At 44.9% G+C, this 23,575-nt stretch overlaps 2 protein-coding genes across 3 annotated transcripts; one reads left to right on the top strand and one right to left on the bottom strand.

Moving 5' to 3' along the window:
* The first annotated feature begins 11,748 nt into the window (after window positions 1–11,748).
* On the top strand, window positions 11,749–17,983 carry LOC117061322 (cystatin-B-like). Its single transcript, XM_033174090.1, has 3 exons — window positions 11,749–11,897; window positions 15,716–15,817; window positions 17,245–17,983. Exons 1-3 carry the CDS (start codon window positions 11,832–11,834, stop codon window positions 17,371–17,373), a joined length of 297 nt encoding a protein of 98 aa, XP_033029981.1. The 5' UTR covers window positions 11,749–11,831; the 3' UTR covers window positions 17,374–17,983.
* A 977-nt stretch (window positions 17,984–18,960) lies between these two features.
* LOC117061260 (cystatin-A-like) lies at window positions 18,961–22,504 on the bottom strand. Of its 2 annotated transcripts, XM_033173976.1 has the most exons (4): window positions 22,424–22,504; window positions 22,040–22,247; window positions 20,927–21,028; window positions 18,961–19,201 (listed from the first exon to the last, which is right to left on the bottom strand). In XM_033173976.1, the coding sequence occupies exons 2-4, from the start codon at window positions 22,103–22,105 to the stop codon at window positions 19,073–19,075; spliced, it is 297 nt and encodes a 98-aa protein (XP_033029867.1). In that variant the 5' UTR covers window positions 22,106–22,247; window positions 22,424–22,504; the 3' UTR covers window positions 18,961–19,072. The 2 variants fall into 2 exon arrangements, with proteins under 2 accessions (XP_033029867.1, XP_033029868.1); XM_033173977.1 differs by lacking the exon at window positions 22,424–22,504 and having other exon boundaries at window positions 22,040–22,337.
* Between the last annotated feature and the right edge of the window lie 1,071 nt (window positions 22,505–23,575).

Genomic DNA, 23,575 nt, shown 5'->3' with positions numbered 1-23,575 from the left:
TAGAACTGGTGTTAGCCCTCTCGCTGGTCAGAGATGAAGGAGCTAATGGGCAGAAGGATTATGAAAGGGAGGCTGGGGAAGATGAAACAGGTTTGAAAAGGCAACTGAAACCAGTTTAGGTTAGATTATTTTCAAAACCATCGGGATTTTTTTTAATGGAGTAAATGAAGGGATTTCACTCTACTGAAATTCATTATTTACAACTTTAAAAAGGGACAAAGGCAATTTTCACCTGTGATTTCTGCTACGCACATATATCTTAATCAGGTATTTGTCCCTAAAAAGTGTTAGGAGAGGCATTACATTTTAAATTAAAAGGAAACTGAAGGAAAATAGAAGATCAAAGAAGACTTAATCCTAATAACACAGGGACAGTAAATTGTAGACAGATAATGGACTCTGAGAAAGTCCTCCCCAAAAAAAGTGTTTACCCAAGCAAAATTAAAACTGAAGACTCATAAAAATACCAAGATGGAGATTTTAAAGAGAATCAGTAAAATTAAAAATGCTGAACTGGAAAAGCCAAGAGAAAAATGAATATAAATGAAGGAAGGTGAAGCGGGGAAACAAGTTTTATTTACCTTTCAAACAAATTAGCCTTCAGATGAAAAGAAGGAGCACATGAAAGTGTACATGGATGTGAAGTGTGCTTAAAGCAGAGAGAAAATGAGTAGGGAAAATAAAAGGCTTTTCTTCTAAAAGGCAACAAGAGAAGTCATTTCATGAAGAGAAAGTTGGGGTTTTCTGTTGCTGAAGCTAGAAATGTGCATGTGGAGGGGAAAGAAAGAAGACAAGGAGAGGACAAAACGGTTTCTGCTAATTTCATGTTGACTCAGGTTGCCTTGGAAGCAGAGAAAGACCAGTAAGTTAAAAACTTGCTGAAAAGGCAAATAAAGCATTTGGAGGATGAACCTGCTGATGGCAACTGGAGAGTGAATGCCCCGGGACATGGCAAGAACAGGATTCTGTGGAAAATGCTTTGTCTGAGGGAAGCAGAGCAGAGTGGCTAGAGTGGTGGATTAAGAACTGGGGGACTAGAGTTCAAATCCTCACTCTGCCATGAAGCTCTCTGTCTCTCAGCCTAACCTACCTCACAGGGTTGTTGTGAGGATCAAATGAGGAAGCAGACTAGAACATCAACTAAGCCTTTCCAGCAGAACCTGCAAGATTGTGAAAAGATATGGGAAATGGAGCTCAAAAGGTAACTATGGAACAGGCCAGGCAAAATCATCCCTGATACATAACGTGGCTCTCTGGTGGTAATAACCAAGGTTTTTGGATTTTATTTTATTTTTGCCAAGCATCTTCTAGGAACACCTATTTACCACATAGCTCAGACAACACAGAGCGCTGACTTTATACAAAAAAAAAAAAATACAAACTTCTCACTTTGAAGCGACCATCACAGCTGAAGGAAGGCAACTATCAAGTACTCTTGTATTTTCAGAGGCAATGACAGGCTCAGTTACCGGTACCTCACATTAAACCTTAAACGCTACATCACAATGATAGCAGCAATACAGTTGTATACATTATGCCTGAAGGACATCTAGGTGAGTATACCTTGCTTGTTGGGGAGAAAATAACTATTGTGATCAGTCTGCAACTCACTGTGCTAAGACTCTTTCAGGTTGCAGTGACTGAGGTGTCAGAAGAGGCCTTATCCTGCGTCACCACAATGAGGCTCACCTGTAGATCAATGGTTCATCCAGCTTCAACCTGCTGATGATGACTGGAGAGTGACTGCTCAGGCTCATGGCAAGTCCAGGATCCTGTGGAAAATGCTTTGTCTGAGGGAAGTTCCTGGGAGAGTGGAGTGGCTAGAGTGGTGAATTAGGAACTGGGAGACTAGAGTTCAAATCCTCACTCTGCCATGAAGCTCTCTGTCTCTCAGCCTAACCTACCTCACAGGGTTGTTGTGAGGATCAAACGAGGAAGCAGACTAGAACATCAACTAAGCCTTTCCAGCAGAACCTGCAAGATTGTGAAAAGATATGGGAAATGGAGCTCAAAAGGTAACTATGGAACAGGGCAGGCAAAATCATCCCTGATACGTAACATGTCTCTCTGGTGGTAATCACCAAGGTTTTTGGATTTTATTTTATTTTTGCCAAGCATCTTCTAGGAACAGCTATTTACCACATAGCTCAGACAACACAGAGCGCTGACTTTATACAAACAAACAAAAAATACAAACTTCTCACGTTGAAGCGACCATCACAGCTGAAGGAAGGCAACTATCAAGTACTCTTGTATTTTCAGAGGAAATGACAGGCTCAGATACCTCACAAGCAAACCTTAAACACTACATCACAATGATAGCAGCAATACAGTTGTATACATTATGCCTGAAGGACATTTAGGTGAGTATCCCTTGCTTGGCTGGGAAGAAAATTTATCTTGCATTCCTTCTGCAACTCTTTGTGCTAAGACTCTTTCAGGTTGCGGTGACTGAGTTGTCAGAAGAGGCCTTATCCTGCGTCACCACAATGAGGCTCACCTGTAGATCAATGGTTCATCCAGCTTCAAACAAAAATGGCGGTCAAAATCGTATTCCAAGATTGAAGAACATTTAGGTGAGTATACCTTGCTTGTTGGGGGGAAAATAACTATTGTGATCAGTCTGCAACTCACTGTGCTAAGACTCTTTCAGGTTGCGGTGACTGAGGTGTCAGAAGAGGCCTTATCCTGCGTCACCACAATGAGGCTCACCTGTAGATCAATGGTTCATCCAGCTTCAAACAAAAATGGCGGTCAAAATCGTATTCCAAGATTGAAGAACATTTAGGTGAGTATACCTTGCTTGTTGGGGGGAAAATAACTATTGTGATCAGTCTGCAACTCACTGTGCTAAGACTCTTTCAGGTTGCGGTGACTGAGGTGTCAGAAGAGGCCTTATCCTGCGTCACCACAATGAGGCTCACCTGTAGATCAATGGTTCATCCAGCTTCAAACAAAAATGGCGGTCAAAATCGTATTCCAAGATTGAAGAACATTTAGGTGAGTATACCTTGCTTGTTGGGGGGAAAATAACTATTGTGATCAGTCTGCAACTCACTGTGCTAAGACTCTTTCAGGTTGCTGTGACTGAGTTGTCAGAAGAGGCCTTATCCTGCGTCACCACAATGAGACTCACCTGCAGGTAGGAGAGCACTTCTTTTGCCCCAGTTCTTCTTTCCTTCAGGCTTCCCAGAGTTAAGAGACATTAAATTTTAAATTAAATGGAAACTGAAGGAAAATAGAAGATCAAAGAAGACTTAATCCTAATAACACAGGGACAGTAAATTTTAGACCGACGGTGGACCTTGAGAAAATACCCCCCCCCCAAAAAAAAAGTTTAGCCAAGCAAAATTTAACTGAAGACTCAGAAAAATACCAAGATGGAGATTTTAAAGAGAATCAAGAAAATAAAAAATACTGAACTGGAAAAGCCAAGGGAAAATGAAGATAAATGAAGGAATGTGAAGCGGGGGGAACAAGTTTTATTTACCTTTCAAACTAATTAGTCTTTGGATGAAAAGGAGCACGTGGATATGGAAGTCTGCTTAAAGCAGAGACAAAATGAGTAGGGAAAATAGAAGGCATTTCTTTTAAAAGGCAACAAGAGAAGTCATTTCATGAAGAGAAAGTTGGGGTTTTTTGTTGCTGAAGCTAGAAATGTTCGTTGGGGGCGGGGGAGAGAAGACAAGGAGAAGACATAACCGTTCCTTCTAATTTCATGTTGGCTCAGGTGGCCTTGGAAGGAGAGAAAGACCAGTAAGTTAAAAACTTGCTGAAAAGGCGAATAAAGCATTTGGAGGATGAACCTGCTGATGGTGACTGGAGAGCGACTGCTCAGGCTCATGGCAAGTCCAGGATCCTGTGGAAAATGCTTTGTCTGAGGGATGTTCCTGGGAGAGTGGAGTGGCTAGAGTGGTGAATTAGGAACTGGGAGACTAGAGTTCAAATTCTCACTCTGCCATGAAGCTCTCTGTCTCTCAGCCTAACCTACCTCACAGGGTTGTTGTGAGGATCAAACGAGGAAGCAGACTAGAACATCAACTAAGCCTTTCCAGCAGAACCTGCAAGATTGTGAAAAGATATGGGAAATGGAGCTCAAAAGGTAACTATGGAACAGGGCAGGCAACATCATCCCTGATACGTAACATGGCTCTCTGGTGGTAATAACCAAGGTTTTTGGATTTTATTTTATTTTTGCCAAGCATCTTCTAGGAACAGCTATTTACCACATAGCTCAGACAACACAGAGCGCTGGCTTTATACAAACAAAAAAAATACAAACTTCTCACATTGAAGCGACCATCACAGCTGAAGGAAGGCAACTATCAAGTACTCTTGTATTTTCAGAGCCAATGACAGGCTCAGTTACCTCACAAGTAAACCTTAAATGCTACATCACAATGATAGCAGCTATACAGTTGTATACATTATGCCTGAAGGACATTTAGGTGAGTATCCCTTGCTTGGCTGGGAAGAAAATTTATCTTGCATTCCTTCTGCAACTCTTTGTGCTAAGACTCTTTCAGGTTGCGGTGACTGAGTTGTCAGAAGAGGCCTTATCCTGCGTCACCACAATGAGGCTCACCTGTAGATCAATGGTTCATCCAGCTTCAAACAAAAATGGCGGTCAAAATGGTATTCCAAGATTGAAGAACATTTAGGTGAGTATACCTTGCTTGTTGGGGGGAAAATAACTATTGTGATCAGTCTGCAACTCACTGTGCTAAGACTCTTTCAGGTTGCGGTGACTGAGGTGTCAGAAGAGGCCTTATCCTGCGTCACCACAATGAGGCTCACCTGTAGATCAATGGTTCATCCAGCTTCAAACAAAAATGGCAGTCAAAATCGTATTCCAAGATTGAAGAACATTTAGGTGAGTATACCTTGCTTGTTGGGGAGAAAATCTCTATTGTGATCAGTCTGCAACTCACTGTGATAAGACTCTTTCAGGTTGCGGTGACTGAGGTGTCAGAAGAGGCCTTATCCTGCGTCACCACAATGAGGCTCACCTGTAGATCAATGGTTCATCCAGCTTCAAACAAAAATGGCGGTCAAAATGGTATTCCAAGATTAAAGGACATTTAGGTGAGTATACCTTGCTTGTTGGGGAGAAAATCTCTATTGTGATCAGTCTGCAACTCACTGTGCTAAGACTCTTTCAGGTTGCGGTGACTGAGGTGTCAGAAGAGGCCTTATCCTGCGTCACCACAATGAGGCTCACCTGCAGGTAGGAGAGCACTTCTTCTTTTGTTCCAGTTCTTCTTTCCTTCAGGCTTCCCAGAGTTAAGAGACATTAAATTTTAAATTAAATGGAAACTGAAGGAAAATAGAAGATCAAAGAAGACTTAATCCTAATAACACAGGGACAGTAAATTTTAGACCGACGGTGGACCTTGAGAAAATACCCCCCCCCAAAAAAAGTTTAGCCAAGCAAGATTTAACTGAAGACTCAGAAAAATACCAAGATGGAGATTTTAAAGAGAATCAAGAAAATAAAAAATACTGAACTGGAAAAGCCAAGGGAAAATGAAGATAAATGAAGGAATGTGAAGCGGGGGAACAAGTTTTATTTACCTTTCAAACTAATTAGTCTTCGGATGAAAAGAAGGAGCACGTGGATATGGAAGTCTGCTTAAAGCAGAGAGAAAATGAGTAGGGAAAATAGAAGGCATTTCTTTTAAAAGGCAACAAGAGAAGTCTTTTCATAAAGAGAAAGTTGGAGTTTTTTGTTGCTGAAGCTAGAAATGTTCGTTGGGGCGGGGGAGAGAAGTCAAGGAGAAGACATAACCGTTCCTTCTAATTTCATGTTGGCTCAGGTGGCCTTGGAAGGAGAGAACTTAAAAACTTGCTGAAAAGGCAAATAAAGCATTTGGAGGATGAACCTGCTGATGGCGACTGGAGAGCGACTGCTCAGGCTCATGGCAAGTCCAGGATCCTGTGGAAAATGCTTTGTCTGAGGGAAGTTCCTGAGAGAGTGGAGTGGCTAGAGTGGTGCATTAAGAACTGGGGGACTAGAGTTCAAATCCTCACTCTGCCATGAAGCTCTCTGTCTCTCAGCCTAACCTACCTCACAGGGTTGTTGTGAGGATCAAACGAGGAAGCAGACTAGAACATCAACTCCACTAGGCCTTTCCAGCAGAACCTGCAAGATTACGAATATATATGGGAAATGGAGCTCAAAAGGTAACTATGGAACAGGCCAGGAAAATTATCCCTGATGTGTAACGTTGCTATCTGGTGGAAATAAGCAAGGTTTTTGGATTATATTTTTGCCAAGCATCTTCTAGGAACAGCTATTTACCACATAGCTCAGACAACACAGAGTGCTGACTTTATACAAACAAAAATATACAAACTTCTCACTTTGAAGCGACCATCACAGCTGAAGGAAGGCAACTATCAAGTACTCTTGTATTTTCAGAGGCAATGACAGGCTCAGATACCTCACAAGTAAACCTTAAAGGCTACATCACAATGATAGCAGCAATATAGTTGTATACATTATGCCTGAAGGACATCTAGGTGAGTATCCCTTGCTTGGCTGGGAAGAAAATTTATCTTGTGTTCCTTCTGCAACTCTTTGTGCTAAGTCTCTTTCAGGTTGCGGTGACTGAGTTGTCAGAAGAGGCCTTATCCTGCGTCACCACAATGAGGCTCACCTATAGATCAATGGTTCCTCCAGCTTCAAACAAAAATGGCGGTCAAAATGGTATTCCAAGATTGAAGGACATTTAGGTGAGTATACCTTGCTTGTTAGGGAGAAAATCTCTATTTTGTTCCGTCTGCAACTCACTGTGCTAAGACTCTTTCAGGTTGCAGTGACTGAGTTGTCAGAAGAGGCCTTATCCTGCGTCACCACAATGAGGCTCACCTGCAGGTAGGAGAATACTTCTTATTTTGTTCCAGCTCCACTTTCCTTCAGGTCTCCCAGATTTCACTGTACCTGAAGTGAGAGTCACCTGTATTTGAACTGTGCTGCTTTAGGTAAGTTCACATTCCACCACTCAGTTCTCTTTTTTAAAGGCAATGTTTTTTTTGGATTGGTCTCTAATTTTTTCCATTTTCTTTTCTGGTGTTCTCTTCACAGGTCTCTCCAAAGAGCTCTTCTTTACATCTTAAGGTTTTTTTTTCCTGAGAGAACATTCGCAGAATGTTCTCTCAGGTTTTGCTTTTCCCCTTGTTGCATTGCTCAAAAAAAAAAAGCAAAAGACACTGGTGGTCGGCGCTCCTGGTTCCCAGGATGGGGTTCAAATCCCTACGGTGTCCTCGCTAACTTCCAATGCAACCCTCATGCCCCTCTATTTTCCCCTATATCCTTCACTTCCCAAAGTATTATCATGGGAAGGTTTTTTGGTAGTGATTTCAGTGAATAAGCCTGGTTATGAACTCAGCCGAGGCACCTGAGAACCTATTCAAGCAATCTTTGCACTGTTCCTGCTGCTCTCACAATGCTCCCCTGATGCATCACTGACATCTGTCTCGATAGGCCGAATCACGTGGCAGCTTCCTATCCTAGCATCCCAGGTATGTATGTGTGTCTGAATGTGTTTAATTTCTACGCCACTTTAGATTTTTAATATAAAACAGCATAATTAACAAGAGAATAAAATATTATCATAAGCATGGCCCAGCTGTTTGGCAGGCACAAAAAGATGGGGCAAAAGAATCCAATAGTTAGGATTTGTTGTCAGGCATAGTGATGTCCCTCTGGTTTCCCCAGGAACCACTTTAGTAGAACTGGGTGAGTGTGGGCCCCACCCCTGGGCCAGCTGGAAAGGGAGCGGCCTTCAGGACTCACAGCCGGGTGATGTCCCTCTGGTCTCACTACATCCCTAGTACTTTTTTAAAAGATAGTCTAATTTCACATCTTCGTTTGGTTAGGAAACAACGCTTGGACTACTACAATGCACTCTATGTGGGGCTACCTTTGAAGGTGACCCGGAAACTACAACTAATCCAGAATGCGGCAGCTAGAGTGGTGACTGGGAGCGGCCGCCGAGACAACATAACATCAGTCTTGAAAGACCTACATTGGCTCCCAGTACGTTTCCAAGCTCAATTGAAAGTGTTGGTGCTGACCTTTAAAGCCCTAAACGGCCTTGGCCCAGTGTACCTGAAGGAGCATCTCCACCTCCATTGTTCTGCCTGGACGCTGAGATCCAGCGCCGAGGGCCTTCTGGCAGTTCCCTCACTGCCAGGGGCGTTCTTAGCCCCTTGGCTGCCGGGGGCGGGAAGCCAAGAGACACCCCTGGGGGGGCGGGGCGTGCGTGCGTCATGACGTCATGACGCATGCGACGCCCCGCCCCCGGGGGTGCCGGACGGCAGATTCAGGAGTCTTTGCGCGCTGCAAAGACTCCTGAAGAAGCCTCCGCCCGCCGGCAGCACCCCTTCTTGCCGCGGCTGCTCGTGCCTGCGGGAGCAGCCGCGGCAAGAAGGGGTGCTGCCGCCGGGTGGAGGCTTCTTCAGGAGTTTTTGCAGCGCGCAAAGACTCCTGAATCTGCCGCCCGGGCTCCCTTGGCGCAGCGCAAGTCAGGGCAGGGAGAGGGACGGGCCACCTCGCTGGCCCGCCCCTTGCTTCCATGCCGAGCTGCGCCGCTGCAAGGGGGGGCTATTTTTGGCGCTGCTGGGGCGGAGCCGCAGGGGCGGGCAGCGAGGGGGGGTGACACCCCTCCTCGCTGGTCGCCCCTGCGGCTCCCCCCCCCGCAGTGCCGAAAATAACCTAATTTTTTTTAAAAAAATGTTTTTTAAAAAAATAAAAAATCCCAGTGGGCGGGGCTGGCCCCCCATGTGTCACCCCAACAGGGGTGCTGCCCGGGGCCCCACCGCCCCCTCCGCCCCCCCTGCGACGCCCCTGCTCACTGCAAGAAGCAAAGTTACAGGGACCCAGGCAGAGGGCCTTCTCGGTAGTGGCACCCATCCTGTGGAACACCCTTCCATCAGATGTCAAATAAATAAACAGCTATCTGACGTTTAGAAGACATCTGAAGGCAGCCCTGTTTAGGGGAGTTTTCAATGTTTGATATAAGTTGTAGGAATTGGCCACGGGTGCATGGCAAACCACCACCCTCAGATAAGCCACGGCAGTCTGAACACGGTGCCTTCAACTTCACCTTTCGCTTCCTTGGCAGCCTGCCGTACCCTGTCTGTGACCTTTGTCTGCTTTCGATTAAGCTTTGTTCAAGGGGAAAGTGATGCTGTGGAAAACAGGTACCGAAATAGCTTGGTGTCATCCCGCGACCTCATGGGTGGAGGAGGTGTAAAGGGCACAGTCCAAAATGTACCAGTGGGTCTACTCTGTATGACTCAGTAGGGTAGCAATCATTTTTAAATGTGCATCTATATAAAGCATTTGCAAATTAGTCTCCTTTTTTTTTAAGCCATGTGTCAGTGGCCACTATAAGCAAAGAGGCCAATTTCTGCAATTCGGAAAATCTAAGGAAGCAGTTGCAGTATGCTGTTATTCACTCTGTGTCTGGACTGGCTGGATGATGAGGAGTGGTGGGAGGCACCAGTCAGGGAAACCCCCAAGGGAGACTCCAGTGGAAGAAGGCTCAGAGGCTGGGGATTGGGGGTGGGACAGTGAGGGGAGGTCAGAGGGAGAAAAATGGGATGAGGATCTGGATGCTGAAGGGATAATAATAATAATAATAATAATAATAATAATAATAATAATACCCCGCCCATCTGGCTAGGTTTCCCAAAGTTTAGTGAGAAGGAAGAACCTGTGAAAGGGAGCAGTTCTGACTCCAAGGCTAAAGCAGAGGAGGGGCGTCAAGAGAGTGCTGAAGAATCCAGGGAGTCTCCCTCTCCTGCTGCGACAAGCTCCCCTCCAGCCTGGTCTCCAAGAATGCACAGAATAACGAGGAGAGGGGAACAGAGGCCAAAAATTTGAAACTGCTTTGGGAGAGGAGTAGACTTAGAAGGCAGGGACCACCAGTCCTGACAACTGCTCCACAGGGGCAAGACCTACTGGGAAGTGTTGCTGAATTGTATGTTCATTTCCTTGAATAAAAAGTTGTCTGAGCACTGACAACTGGCTTTGCTTCTTTGTACAGTACTGACCTGCATCTGACTCCGGCCCTGGCAGCCTGGCCCTTTGTTTTCCCCCTGATCATGGGAAGTGCAGTTTGACCCTAACTCTGCTTAGAAGGAAGTCCCAGTGATCTGGCCAGTGTGCTTTGGGGGCACGGCTATAACACAGTGGTGGAGTGCATGTGTTATATGGAGGAGGTCACAGATTTGGTCCCTGGCATTTCCAGATAAGGCTGCTGGGGAAAATCCTTAGGGAGACACTGTCAGTCATTGATGCAAAGCCAGATGGGAGCACTGGCCTAATTCAGTTATAAGACAGCTTCCTTTTTTCCTATGCTTAGGGTTGCAGCCATGAAGCTCAATTCCACGAATGAATTTGGTGGGGCTTCCTTCCAAGGAAGCATACACAAGATGGCAGCTTTAGGCTTGAAGTCTAGGAGTAGCCACAATGGCATAATTCATAGAATCATAGAATTGCACAGTTGGAAGGGACCCCAGGGGTCATCTAGTCCAACCCCCCTGTGATGCAGGAATCTCAACTAAAACATCCATGACAAGCTGCTTCTGGCGAAACCAGAGCAGTGCACGGAAACGCCATTTACTTTCCCGCCGCAGCGGTACCTATTTATCTACTTGCACTTGACGTGCTTTCGAACTGCTAGGTGGGCAGGACCTGGCACCGAGCAACGGGAGCTCACCCCGTCGCGGGGATTTGAACTGCCAACTTTCTGATCAGCAAGCCCTAGGCTCTGTGGTTTAGAAAACCACAGCACCACCCGCCTACACAACACAAAACACTGTTGCTGTATGTAGGTTTTATTTTATTTGTTTTTATCTTATATTTTGGAAATGTACATCCAGTTGTTGTTTTTTCCTTTAATTTGGGGGGGGGGTCCCCAAGAGAGTGGGGCCCTAAGCTATGGCTTGTTTAGCTTATATGTAAATCCGGCACTGGCTGCATGCTAGGAAATGTACTCCAGCCAAGAGTAGCTCAAATAGACAAACCTTTCCTGCAATTTAAGGGGCCTTTTGTATGGTGGGTTTTTATTTTATTTTGCTTAAAATGAGAATCCAAGCGAACTTCAGCTCAACTCCCATCATTTAATAGCGGACTACACCGCAGGGCGATTGTACGCTAATCTGTCAGTCCAACTGCCAACCTGCAATGTAACAATAGCGGGCAAGTAGCTGTGTCGACTTGTTCTGTACTTGTTTAGTCCGATTCCAGAGCCACAATAGGTTGACAATAGGTTACTTGGTCACTCTCGACCCCGCCCTTCACTCAGTTTGCAACATTAACCGCCGGCAACACACTGCAAGGCTTTGTAAGCCGCGCACGCACCCCTTCGCAACGGGCTCCATTTGTTTTTGAACCAGCAGAACCATTTAACAATAAATGCAATAAATAATCGACACCAATCGAGGTCTGGGTTGGGCAGAGCATAAACTCTGGGAATGCGTGGAGGGCACTCCGGTCCTTGCAATGCAATGCCCGGTCACATTTTGGAGCGAAATCCTGGCTTTCTTCGCGGATTTCTCTGCATGTCTCTCTCGCTCCTACTCCAGGATCTTTGGGGTTGAAAAAAAAAATGGCTTCTGCAGGGCTAAACCTGAGAAATCCTCTCTCCCATCCTGCGCTGCGTCACCCTCCCCCTTTCCTCCTTTCTAAGCCTCCCTCTCTCCGCCTGCCCAGCTGCATCATTTGACCAGCTGACAGAGGGGCAACCAGTTACGAAGGTCGCCTTTGCGCTCCGAAGTTTCGTTTTTACGCGGAAGGCGCTGCTGCTGCTTCCCCAAGGATGAAGTGCGGAGGGACCACCGAGGCCAAGGCAGCCACTGCGGAGACGCAGAAAATCGCCCAGGAAGTAAGGCAGGGACCCTCCTTGCAGTTTTACGCAGCTGGAGAAATCTCTGGAGGTGGACGGGTGGCTGGGTGGGTGGATGGGTAGGTGGGGAAGATAAAAGCGTAGCCTGGCCTGGAGAGAGTTTCTCCCTTCTTTCTCCTCCTCCTCCAGTGGCGCTTGCTCATCGGCTTCCCAACATCTAGAATGAAAGGCGAGACACTCCGTTCTCAGCTTCCTTCCTTGACACACGGGCTCATGAGGACTAGCCACACCCTTCGCCCACATAAGTTCTGTAGTCGTCGCCATGTTAGACCGGGACCGGGTGCCAAAGAGAGGTCAACCTGGAAATGTTGATGTGTGCAGAACAACATATGTGTTGTTTTCATACCTGTTTTATTGATGCTCAGGTGCCGATCATGTCGCTCCAAGGTTTATTCTAATGCTAGGTGCATTTTGTGCAATTTCCCCAAAACGAAAAGTTGTGCATTGTGAAGTAAGTTTTTGTGCACTTAGGCATACGGTGTTTAATTAAGGGGCTGGATAGATTTTAGAAAAGAGACGGATGAGAAAAGGGAGGAAGCACTTTGGATAGGTGCATTGGTTTAAAAGTACCTAAACCGGCCCCTCCCCCGCCCCCAGTTTTCAGGGACTACTGCTTTAACCTATGGAGTCTTCCCTATCCAAAGCAAAAGACAGTGTTGAGATTGGTTAGGTAAAGGTAAAGGTACCCCTGACCGTTAGGACCAGTTGCGGACGGCTCTGGGGTTGCGGTGGTCATCTCGCTTTACTGCCCGAGGGAGCCGGCGTACAGCTTCCGGGTCATGTGGCCAGCATGACTAAGCCGCTTCTGGTGAACCAGAGCAGCGCACAGAAACACCGTTTACCTTCCCGCCGGAGTGGTACCTATTTATCTACTTGCACTTTGACGTGCTTTCGAACTGCTAGGTTGGCAGGAGCAGGGACCAAGCGACGGGAGCTCACCCCGTCGCAGGGATTCAAACCGCTGACCTTCTGATCGGCAAGTCCTTCCCAGGACATTTAAAGTGGAATTAAGTGAGTAGCCTCAGTAAGGGTAGGACTATATGAACCTGCATCCCAAAATAAGTTTGGGCTCCCCCAAATGATAGATCAACACTTCCAGGAGAGCATTCCCCACAATATGCATAACTTAAAAAAAAATAGGATGTTTTTTATTAACATAAAAAATACAAACAAAACATGATCAAAGTTACAAAATACAGGAGCAGGTTGTGTTTTCCAAATAAGCAGAGAGCAAATAATGTAGAAAAATAAAAACAGCAAAACGCATAATCAAAGCCAAACTTCAAGATTTGGGGAGGCAGGGCAGTGTTTTCTATATACAAATTTGATAAATAAGAAATGAATTCCCACCAAAAGGTGCAGAATTGCTTTGGGTCTTCCTTTCCCTTAGAAACAAGCATCCAGATAATAAATTAGTTTCTTAGATTGGAAACTTGCCGTTTGATCATCCCACATTAAAAATAGTGAGGAGGGCGTTTTCCATGAGTCAGCCTTGCTCAGCGTTTGACTCAGTGCTTCGTTGTGGTTGAAGTGTACCAATCTCAAAGTGGACTTGCCCTAAGTTATGGAGATATAAAGCAGTGGGGTAGCTCAAGGCTTATTTCAGGGGCACAGGAGCATTTCTGGGGGCTGCTCATTCAGCTCTGTTTAAACCAACATGATCACCCTCATCAACAAAAGAAAATAAGAATTTGTGCAATTTAAACCGTTCTTTTAGATCCTGTGACCCACCCTCCTGTAATTGCTCAGTAACTTTGGAACTGTGCTGTTTCAGCATGTTCCTCTTTCACTTCCTCTATCCTTCCCTGTAGTTGCATATTTTCCATTCTCAGTTACTTGGAACTGTCTGGGACATTTCATCCGGAGGCTACTCATAACTATGATCCATCCACAAGTATCCACAGGGCTCAGCTTTTCTGCTAGGTCTTCTGCTGGTCTTCAGTAGTTTCCCAGCCTCATTGATGAATGAGCAGCAGAGGATGCACTGTGTGCTGTCTGCATGGCTTTATATTTCTTGAGTAATGCAGGTATTCTGCTTCTGATGGTAATCTCATGATTTAAGATTTTAATATAATGTGGAACCTGATCAGAGCTGTCAACCCTCCTTTTTTGCATTGAGAAATGGCCATAGCTGTCAACTTTCCCTTTTTTTGCAATGGGAAATGGTGCTGGAATAAGGGAATTTCCCGCAAAAAAAGGGAAAGTTGACAGCTATGAACCTGACTCAGGAATGTGACTCCTTCCTCTAACCCTAACTCCTGCTCTTGTGAGTTCTTTCTCGCTCATATAATCTCTGCACAAGGGCTGGTAGATGCAGTTGGCAACGTCTTATTTGCCTAACTGCACCTTCATCTGACATGGAAGAAAATGAGCAAGCAAAGCTCTTCGTACCACTTCATTCATATCGGCAGAAAGCTGCATGTCTGATTGCTCATTCCTGTCTATGAAAACGTGTTTTCTAATCCCCTTTGGTGAGATTATTAGGCTCTATTGTTTTGCCTGCTCTGCTCTTGATTCACATTTGCGTGCACGTCATCGTACGATCTGGAGTACAGTTGTACCTCGTGTTGCGAATGCTGCATGTTGCGTTCATCACGGGATACAAACGCGCTGAACCCGGAAGTACCGGAACGGGTTACTTCCGGGGTTCGGCGGTTCATGCATGCGCAGACGCGTCAAATGACGTCATGCACAGAAGCGCCGAATCGCGCGGCGGGCATGCGCAGATTCGGCGCTTCAGGATACGGACCTTTCAAGTTGTGAACGGGGCTCCGGAACGGATCCCGTTCGTAACCAGAGGTACCACTGTGTGTGTACTCTGTGTGAAGTTAGGTTGCGTCATATGAAAGCTCTGCCTCTGTCAAGGGAGGACTGCCTGTGCATGAGCTCCCTTTAGGACAGTGCTGGACAGGGACTAATGAGGTCTGAAATGGGTCCCAATTTGCCCCTCAAATTGCTCCCCACAAACAATCATGTGTGGGGCAGGTATGGATGTGGAGTTCCTGATGGTTCCTTTGTGAGCGGGACTCCCTGTTGGTGCTGATCAGCTGATAGATGTTGACAGGGCACCCCACTGGGGTTGGCTGTGCTAGGGAGCAGTGTTAGAAACTGAGATATGAAAGCTAGGAGCTAGCTAAATGGCACCTTAAATCTCCGTTATGGGCACAACAATGGAATGTCTAGGCACAGGGTTTTTTTACAACAAGAATACAAAAACTGAAAATGAATGAACTGCAGCTAAAATATTATGTTCATTTTTCACATGGTCTAGTCCTTCCGCTGCCCACCCCCCTAATATTCTTAAGAGGGTCTCTTCTCCAGTCTTCAGAGAGTAGCTGGAAATGGGGAGGCAGAAAAGGGTCCTCCTTTCCTTCCACTCTGTAGTTTTAATCTGAAATCTTAGGCATAGTTCTGTTCCCAAAGCTCAGAAACTGCTTGCGCTAATGAAATTCCCTGTCGTGAAATATGCCTAGAACAATGGGAGTTTCAAACGCTGCTGGGGAGTTTCCTAATGCTGGGTGGGTTGGTGATGGGGTTTGCTCTATTTCAAAGCATCTAGGATTCTATTTTCCACATTGCCCGGGGGGAGGGGGTTCCATGGGATTGGGGATACTGTCTTGAGCAATATCCCCATGGGGAGCAGAACCTCCCCAGCTCTTGGTTCTTCTTTCACCTCTGCATGTGTTCTTTAAAACCTCTCCAGGCACAAATGGCAGAGATTTTGCAGGCTTCGCAATATTTTAAACAGCAAACAAATTCCAATTCCTCCTCCCCAACCCCTTTTTCTGTTCCCTAAGGTGAAAGGACAAGTGGAAGAGAAAGAAGGCAGAAGCTTTGAAGTCTTTGACGCGGTTGAGTTTAAGACGCAGATAGTTGCTGGAATAAACTACTTCATCAAGGTACCGTATATGCCTGCTGTTTTTGTTGTTGTAAAGCACACATTCGCTCTTGTGGCTAGCAAGTCAAATGCAGTATATCTGCCAATATCCATTACATGTCAACAAATTAAAGCATCTAGGTTATTTTCCAGGTGATTTTACCTGAGTCTGAGCCTTTGGAAGCCAAGCTTAGTGCTGAGGCGGTCGGTAAATCTCGGGTAGTGGCTGGGTGTCAGGTACTGGGCAGAGGAGGAATGGTGGAGACCACCTCCCCAGCATGACCCTTCCAGAGAAGGAGAAGACAGTTCAGAATTACAACAGTGGTTTGCAGGAGTTGCAGCTCAGAGGCAGATGAGGGGGAAAGTTGGGAAATCATAGGAGAGCCCAGAACAACACCCAGCTGACCTGTTGTCATTGGAAAGCATTCCAGACCCTCCATCTCCCAGATCCCGGCGAGCCTTAAAAGTAGGGGAGCAAAGAGCTCAAAGGCAAAGGACCTGTAGCAGCACCCATAGAAGTGATGAATGAGGAAGTGGGAAAGAAGGGGGGTGGAGATTCACTCGGGACAATAACATTATCCAAGAGGCTGTGTTCTATAGCCTCTCTCTGTAAAGAATGAAATAAAAAAGGACGGTAATAAACTTTTCCTTGTCTTTATACGTTCCTGGGCAACCAGCCGGGAGCCACTGACAGCATCCTGACACTGTACCACTTCAGACTGTAGGTGGGGCCCACATGATTTCATGTTTCTGCACATGTAAGGGTATTAAGGGGCTGGAATTCTACTCTTGCCTTCTCCCCAGCATACTGCTTTTAAATGTGGAGAGAAATTATTTTGGCTGGTGGTAATAGCGTGAAAGACAGTTCAGTCATTTGATTCCTCACCCCACCCCACCCCCACCCCACAGTCTGAACTGTTACATCTACTACAGAAATTTATTGCTTCACTGAGAATTAGGCCCCATTTACTAAATCTTGGTTTTCATTGTAACAATAACAGCAGTAATGCATCTGTGCTGATACTGCAGTTTGCACTCGTCAAGCAATCATTTACGTTGGTGCTGCTGAAGCCTCAGATAAGTGAGGGATTGGATGATTTCCCTGAGGAATGTTAGGGAGATTAATCCTTCAGGGTAGAGTAGGCTAAACAGGAGCTCCTGGAATTTGTTTGGCGTCACAGAGATATGAAAAGCAATCCTTCCATAGGAAAGAAGCTTGATTCCTCCCCCCTTTCCAACTACAGTGGTTCTCAAACTTAACCCATTCCCGAAGTCCATACTTCCGGGTTTGGCACTTCGCACATGCGCAGACGCAGCAGTGCGGGTTACGGACACTGCGGGTTGCGAACGCGCCTCCCGCACGGATCGCGTTCGCAACCCGAGCGTCCACTGTATATTAGGATGACATTTCCTCACATAATTTACAGGCCCCTTTTTCTTTCTTTCCAGGTCCACATTGGCAATGACGAGTTCCTTCACGTGAGAGTGTTCAAAAGCCTCCCTCATGAAAACAAGCCACTGGAGCTCACCAGTTACCAAAGCAAGAAAGCAAAGCACGATGAACTGGCTTACTTCTAAGCAGTTCTGCAGAAGCCTTTCTCCCTCTGCAGTTTTTTTACCAAGCTGGAAAACGGTGTTTATTTTGCCAAATGCAAATGATTTTTCTTTCTTGCTTTTTTTTAAAAAAATAGTATGGTGCTTTAAAACTGTAGTAATGTAGCCATGCTTTGATCATATTAATTTTTGTGGCGTACAAGTATTTATGTGTTACTTGTGTGTAAACCATAAGCGCATAGATCAAGGACTGGGACTGTGCTTTTTACCTCATGCTATAACCTCCCCCCACATGTGTATAGCAACATGTTGTATGAGCAGAAAGCCTAATTCATGACACTTGACTAATCAGGTGTCCCAGTTGTGGAGACCCCCCTACTCATGAGCAGGAGCGCACATATTATTAGGCTTTCTGCTCACACAACCATGGCCATGTGGTTACTAAAAAGAAAAAAGAGGGGGACAAAGACACTGAGTGAGGCTAAAACCAGGTCCCAATCCTCTCTCTATACGCTTATGCGTGACATGGGGCTACATAGTCATTATATACCCAAGAATTCATCTGATGTGCATTTATTTTTGTATACCACTTCTTTGGATCCTTCTCAATAAATGAAGTTGCTTGCTTAAAAAAGAAAAGAAAAAAGCCCATGTTACTGCTGTCCATGATTGAAACAGAACTTTCTGCTTACATGTGTGTGTGCAAGAGGAAGTTTTGTACCTCATTTCAGCAATGAGGTAGATTATGCAGGATTTAGAGCACACCTGGACAAATCCTTGGGGAGAGCTAAATATGCAGTCTGTTGGATGGAGATGGAAGAAGGTAGTAGTAGTAGTAATAAATAATTTATTTATACCCCAGCCAACAGAATTAATGATGATGATGATAATAATAATAATAATAATAATAATAATAATAATAATAATGTGATAAAACATCAAACATTAAAAACTTCCCTAAACAGGGCTGCCTTCAGATGTCTTCAAAAAGTCAGGTAGTTGTTTATTTCCTTGACATCTGATGGGAGGGCCACTACCAAGAAGGCGCTCTGCCTGGTTCCCTGTAACCTCACTTCTCGCAATGAGGGAACCACCAGAAGGCCCTCGGAGCTGGACATCAGTGTCCGGGATGAATGATGGGGGTGGAGACGCTCCTTCAGGCCCAAGTGAGCTCTTGAGCAGGCAGGTCTGCCATGGATTTTCTGATGACAGAGTACCTCCCCAAGAGACCTCCTCTGTTTTGCTTTGGGTGGTGGGAAGCTAGAAGGGACTGCATTCTGGCAATAGATACACTGAAGGAGCCACAACAGAGACACTCTGGGAGCCGGATGTAAATCAGATCAACCAAAGGCCTGGTTAAAAAGGAACGTTTTTGCCTGGCGCCTAAAGGTGTGTAATGTAGGCATCAGGCAAACTTCCCTGGGGAGAGCATTCCACAAATTCTGGAGAAATAAATTATGAAATTGTGCCTACCTGCTATCATTTGATTTGTTTTCTGGGAAGCCTGTAAGTGCACAAATTCACTTTCTATCCCTGTGTCTTACTAGTGGAAAAGGAGTACAAGGAATAAACGTTGCTATTACACAGAATACAATGCAGAACCACAACCTAAAACTTCCCAAACGAGATGTTTTATTTGTAGCTGATTTTGACATGTCAGTCTGCATCCTGTATTTGTTTAAAAAAACACAAACAAGGTGGCAGCAGAAAGGGCTACTTCTCATTAGAAGTAGTTCAGTGGATCACTTGCCGTCTTCCCAGCCTGGTAAGCGGTCAAAGAAGGTACTTCGTTCTTGTGAGGAAGGGGCTGGAATACACGCAAGTGCAAATATTCACCCTGGCCAACATCGACCTGTAGAGAAGAGAGAATGAGCCAGGGTTAAAATGTTCAATAGTTAATTACTACCCGAGTTCACATTAACAATCCTAAAATGAGACCCTCCAGCTACTGTTGGACTTCCAATTCCTAGCAGCCCCAGCCAAGACAGTTCAAAGTTTGGGGATATTATGAAAGCTGGAGGCAGGCAGAATCACAAATTAGCTACTCTTGTGAAAAGCTTTTAGTCGAGGGAGGGAGGGATGTTTGGAACTTAAAGCATAAGTAAGGTAAAGGTACGCCTGACCATTAAGTCCAGTCGCAGATGACTCTGGGGTTGCAGCGCTCATCTCGCTCTATAGGCTGAGGGAGCCGGCGTTTGTCTGCAGACAGCTTCCAGGTCATGTGGCCAGCATGAATAAGCCGCTTCTGGCGAACCAGAGCAGCGCATGGAAACGCCGTTTACCTTCCCGCCGGAGCGGTACCTATTTATCTACTTGCACTTTGATGTGCTTTTGAAATGCTAGGTTGGCAGGAGCTGGGACTGAACGGGAGCTCACCTCGTCGCAGGGATTCGAACCGCCAACCTTCTGATCGGCAAGCCCTAGGCTCTGTGGTCCCACAAGGCATAAGTAGCTTGCATAAAAAGAATTGCACATTGCTTAGTGACCCATCAACTGGACAATCTACTGGCCGGCTTCGCACAGAGAAAGGGACAAGTTTTTCAGGGTTTTACTTCAGTAAACAAATGAAAAGATGGAAGGACTAGGTAAAAAAAGGAGCCCTGGATGATTAAGTCCAGTCAAAGGTGACTATGGGCTTGTAGCACTCATCTCCCTTTCAGGCTGAGGGAGCCGGCATTTGTCCATAGACAGTTTTGCGGGTCATGTGGCCAGCAGGACTAAACCACTTCTGGTGCAATGGAACACCGTGATGGAAGCCAGAGCGCATGGAAACGCCGTTTACCTTCCCACTGGAGTGGTACTTATTTACCGTAACTACTTGCACTGGGATGCTTCTGAACTGCTAGGTTGGCAAGAGCTGGGACAGAGCAACGGAAGGTCACCCCGTTGCAGGGATTCGAACCGCCGACCTTCCGATCGGCAAGCCCAAGAGGGTCAGAAGCTTAGACCACAGCGCCTCCTGTGTCTAACCCAACAGGCAGCACCAAAGTACAGCATTTCTCTCATTTTGAAGGACGAGTGAAGGGATGATACATGTCCATCTCTAAAGGTACGCCAGCCCATTTTTAAAGTGATGCAAGAGCTTCCTGATAAAGTGGTTTTTAAATGGCAAAGGTGTTCAGTAATTAATACTTCAAAGAAATTATATATGTGTGTTTGTGTACACACACACACACACAGTGTGTTTATACATATATATATTTATATGTATATGTGTGTGTATATGTGTGTGTGTGTGTGTATACACACATACATATATATTTGAATTAAGTTCTTAACCACTGCATACACACACACGCACACACACACACACAGTGTGTGTGTGTGTGTGTGTGTGTATATAGCGCGCGCAAACACACACACACACACACACACTGTGTATATGTGTGTGTGTGTGTGTGTGTATGTATGCTATACACACACACATATATACACACACACACACTGTGTGTTTGTGTGTGCGTGTGTATGGTTTGATTAAGTTTCTTCAATAAAAACTAATTTTAAAAATGTAGACTTTTTAGAATAGAGAGTTCATTAATACAATTCCCAATCATTTCTCAGTTAGAGCACTGACCTTAATGAAATAGTTTGTTCCAGCAACCATCTGTGTTTTGTACTCAACAACAGTGAAAACAGTGTAAACCTTGTTTTCCTTCTGTTCTATCTGAGATTTCATCTGAAATTAAAAATAAGAAGAGTTGTCATTCTTGGACAGCAAAGAACTGAACCAAAGCCATAGAAAATGTGGGCATTTTCATTGCTCTGTTATTCATTTTATGTTTGAGAAATTTTGCAAACCCCCAAATCCATTTGGGACAAGTGCAGAAACAGCTGCTGTTTCAAGACAAGTTCTCATCTCAGGCCAAGGGTGGAAGCTCATGGCTTCCCTTCCCAGAGAAGCCAAACCTGTTTGCCTAGAAGAGAGCTGCATTTTTGTATGCAACCAAACACTTCTTGAGATGGAAGTTTTTATGAAGAAGAAATGCAGTAAAAATGGCACAAAAGGCTATATGACATTGTGGTCAAAATGCATGGGCTGACTCAATACATTTGGCCATACCTAACAATTTAGTCTCTGAAAATATTAAAATGCTCCCCTAGAACAAATAGCATTCTTTCAAGGGAAAGCTACAAAGTCTTGTGGCATCTTAAATTTTTGTAGGTTAGAGTCCAAAAAGCAACAACACCTTACTTGTGCCACAAGCAGTTTGTAAGTGTCACAAAAACTTATTCCATAATAACCTCTGAGGTGCCACAAGACTCTTTGCTACAGCTCCTATGGATTTTTATTTTATTTTATTTACAAAATAAAGGAAATCTGAAATTGTGAGACTATCAGCATTGATATTCATTGTCCAAATCTGGTCCCTGTGTGGATGACACAAGACAGGGGGTCTGTAGCAGGACAGGAGAACAAAGAGTATATTTGGGCTCAATGCCCTTCCCCATCACCATTAGTTAGACTAGTGCATTCTCATTGACTCCACCAAACTTTGAGTTAAGGGAGGTTATTGATTCTGAAAGAACACATGCAATCTGTGGCCAGATAAACAGGTATTCTTATTTCACAATTGAATGACAGCTACTAAATAAGGTGCATTTTCCACACTGGTTTAATTTATATACAAAATATAAATTTGTCAATGGTGTTCTTGTATACATAGTTTTAATGGGCTCTTTTACTTACCTTATCAGCCAGCTGCTGAACATCTGGAGTAGAAGGACTGGCATCTGTTAAGCCTCCAGTCATCATGGTGACAGGTCAAATCTGAAGGTGCTTAGAACTCTCTACAGGCAAATCGGCAGCAACTATGATCCAATAGTTTAGTTGGGCGTATTATATACTCTAACAGTGTCACATGACTCTTATGTAAATGAATTTGAAGAGTCATCACCTGAGAATAAATAGAAAGAGGTAGACTTCTGTTACAATGGGTCGTTACAGTATGGGGAAATACAAATTTAACATAATTTATCTCTCTGAACATGCAGAAGATAAGATTTCCACACAACACAATCAAGCTTTTGTTTTGTGGCAGTTGAAGAGGGGTGAGGAATCTTCCTGACTCACCAGCAACTTAACTTCTTGAGTAATGGACACATGACTGACTTTTGTTCTTTGGAACAGCACCTCTTCTTGAGTTGCTCAACCCACAGTCAGATTGCTTGTTTTATTGGTTCAAGGCCAAACAAGAAGGGAGGACAGGATGCATGAAAAAGCTCAAAGGTCTATGAATTAAAACCAGTCTTCCTAAATCTGGTGCCCCTCCTGATAGACAACAACTCCCATCATCCCTGAACACTGGTCACACTGGATGGGTCTAGTCCAAAACCTTTGGAGGGCACCAGGCTGGGAAAGGAGGGTTTAAGCCTATGTAAATAGCAGCTTCAGGAGGGCTTGGCATGTAAGGAGGTTCTATATTTCCAGTGAAAACCGTTCCCTCCCCACCCACCCTGCTATTTGCAATGGGAGTGGGGGGGGAACATACTAACAGAGGGCCTTCTCGGTAGTGGCGCCTGTCCTTTGGAACGCCCTCCCATCAGATGTCAAGGAAATAAGCAACTCCCTGACTTTTAGAAGACATCTGAAGGCAGTCCTGTTTAGGGAAGTTTTTAATATTTGATCTTTTATTGTGTTTTTATTGTTCTGTTGGGAGCCGCCCAGAGTGGCTGGGGTATAAGTAATAGACTTATTATTATTATTACTACTACTACTACTACTACTACTACTACTACTACAGTTTTTTTCTGTACCAGTGCCCACTTGGTATCAGCCTGGCAAATTACATAAGCTGACCTGGTCGATGTAGCCTAAGAGCTAAAATTAGGTCCATGAAAGCCCACTACATCTAGGACTTTTGAAGTTAGGTATTGGCAGCTGGAGTCACTGGCTTTTTATGTGAAGTTTCAGTGTTGCCCTGGATATGGATCAAGGGGCAGTTGTTACACATTTTATGTCCTGTGAAACAAATGGCTATGGAATGTGAAGAGCTGGCTTGCGTTTCTGCTACCCTACAGAAAACCCTAAATTAAGATGACCAGTCTTTTATTAAGAAATACTTAAAACCTCTTGCAGCATGAGGAAATGGGGTGGGGGTGGGCTGGGGCTGCATGTGGCAATTTAAAAACTAAATGATTTCTCAGCACAATCAGATGCTGTTTACCTGCATCTGATGAAGTGCGCTATCCTTCAATAATTTTGGTAGTCTTCAAGGTGCCACAA

Source organism: Lacerta agilis, chromosome 16, assembly GCF_009819535.1.
Source record: "Lacerta agilis isolate rLacAgi1 chromosome 16, rLacAgi1.pri, whole genome shotgun sequence".
Lineage (NCBI taxonomy): Eukaryota > Metazoa > Chordata > Lepidosauria > Squamata > Lacertidae > Lacerta > Lacerta agilis.
The sequence above is the reverse complement of the archived record's forward strand: the minus strand, read 5'-3'. Positions and strand labels throughout refer to the sequence as shown.

Excerpts from the sequence above, each read along its gene's own strand:
- LOC117061260 (XM_033173976.1), bottom strand. The coding sequence starts at position 22,105 with ATGATGACTGGAGGCTTAACAGATGCCAGTCCTTCTACTCCAGATGTT. Across the intron at positions 21,029-22,039 it reads TTCAGCAGCTGGCTGATAAG|ATGAAATCTCAGATAGAACA; the intron begins GTAAGTAAAAGA and ends TTTTAATTTCAG. Across the intron at positions 19,202-20,926 it reads GAACAAACTATTTCATTAAG|GTCGATGTTGGCCAGGGTGA; the intron begins GTCAGTGCTCTA and ends TCTTCTCTACAG.
- LOC117061322 (XM_033174090.1), top strand. The coding sequence starts at position 11,832 with ATGAAGTGCGGAGGGACCACCGAGGCCAAGGCAGCCACTGCGGAGACG. Across the intron at positions 11,898-15,715 it reads CGCAGAAAATCGCCCAGGAA|GTGAAAGGACAAGTGGAAGA; the intron begins GTAAGGCAGGGA and ends CTGTTCCCTAAG. Across the intron at positions 15,818-17,244 it reads GAATAAACTACTTCATCAAG|GTCCACATTGGCAATGACGA; the intron begins GTACCGTATATG and ends CTTTCTTTCCAG.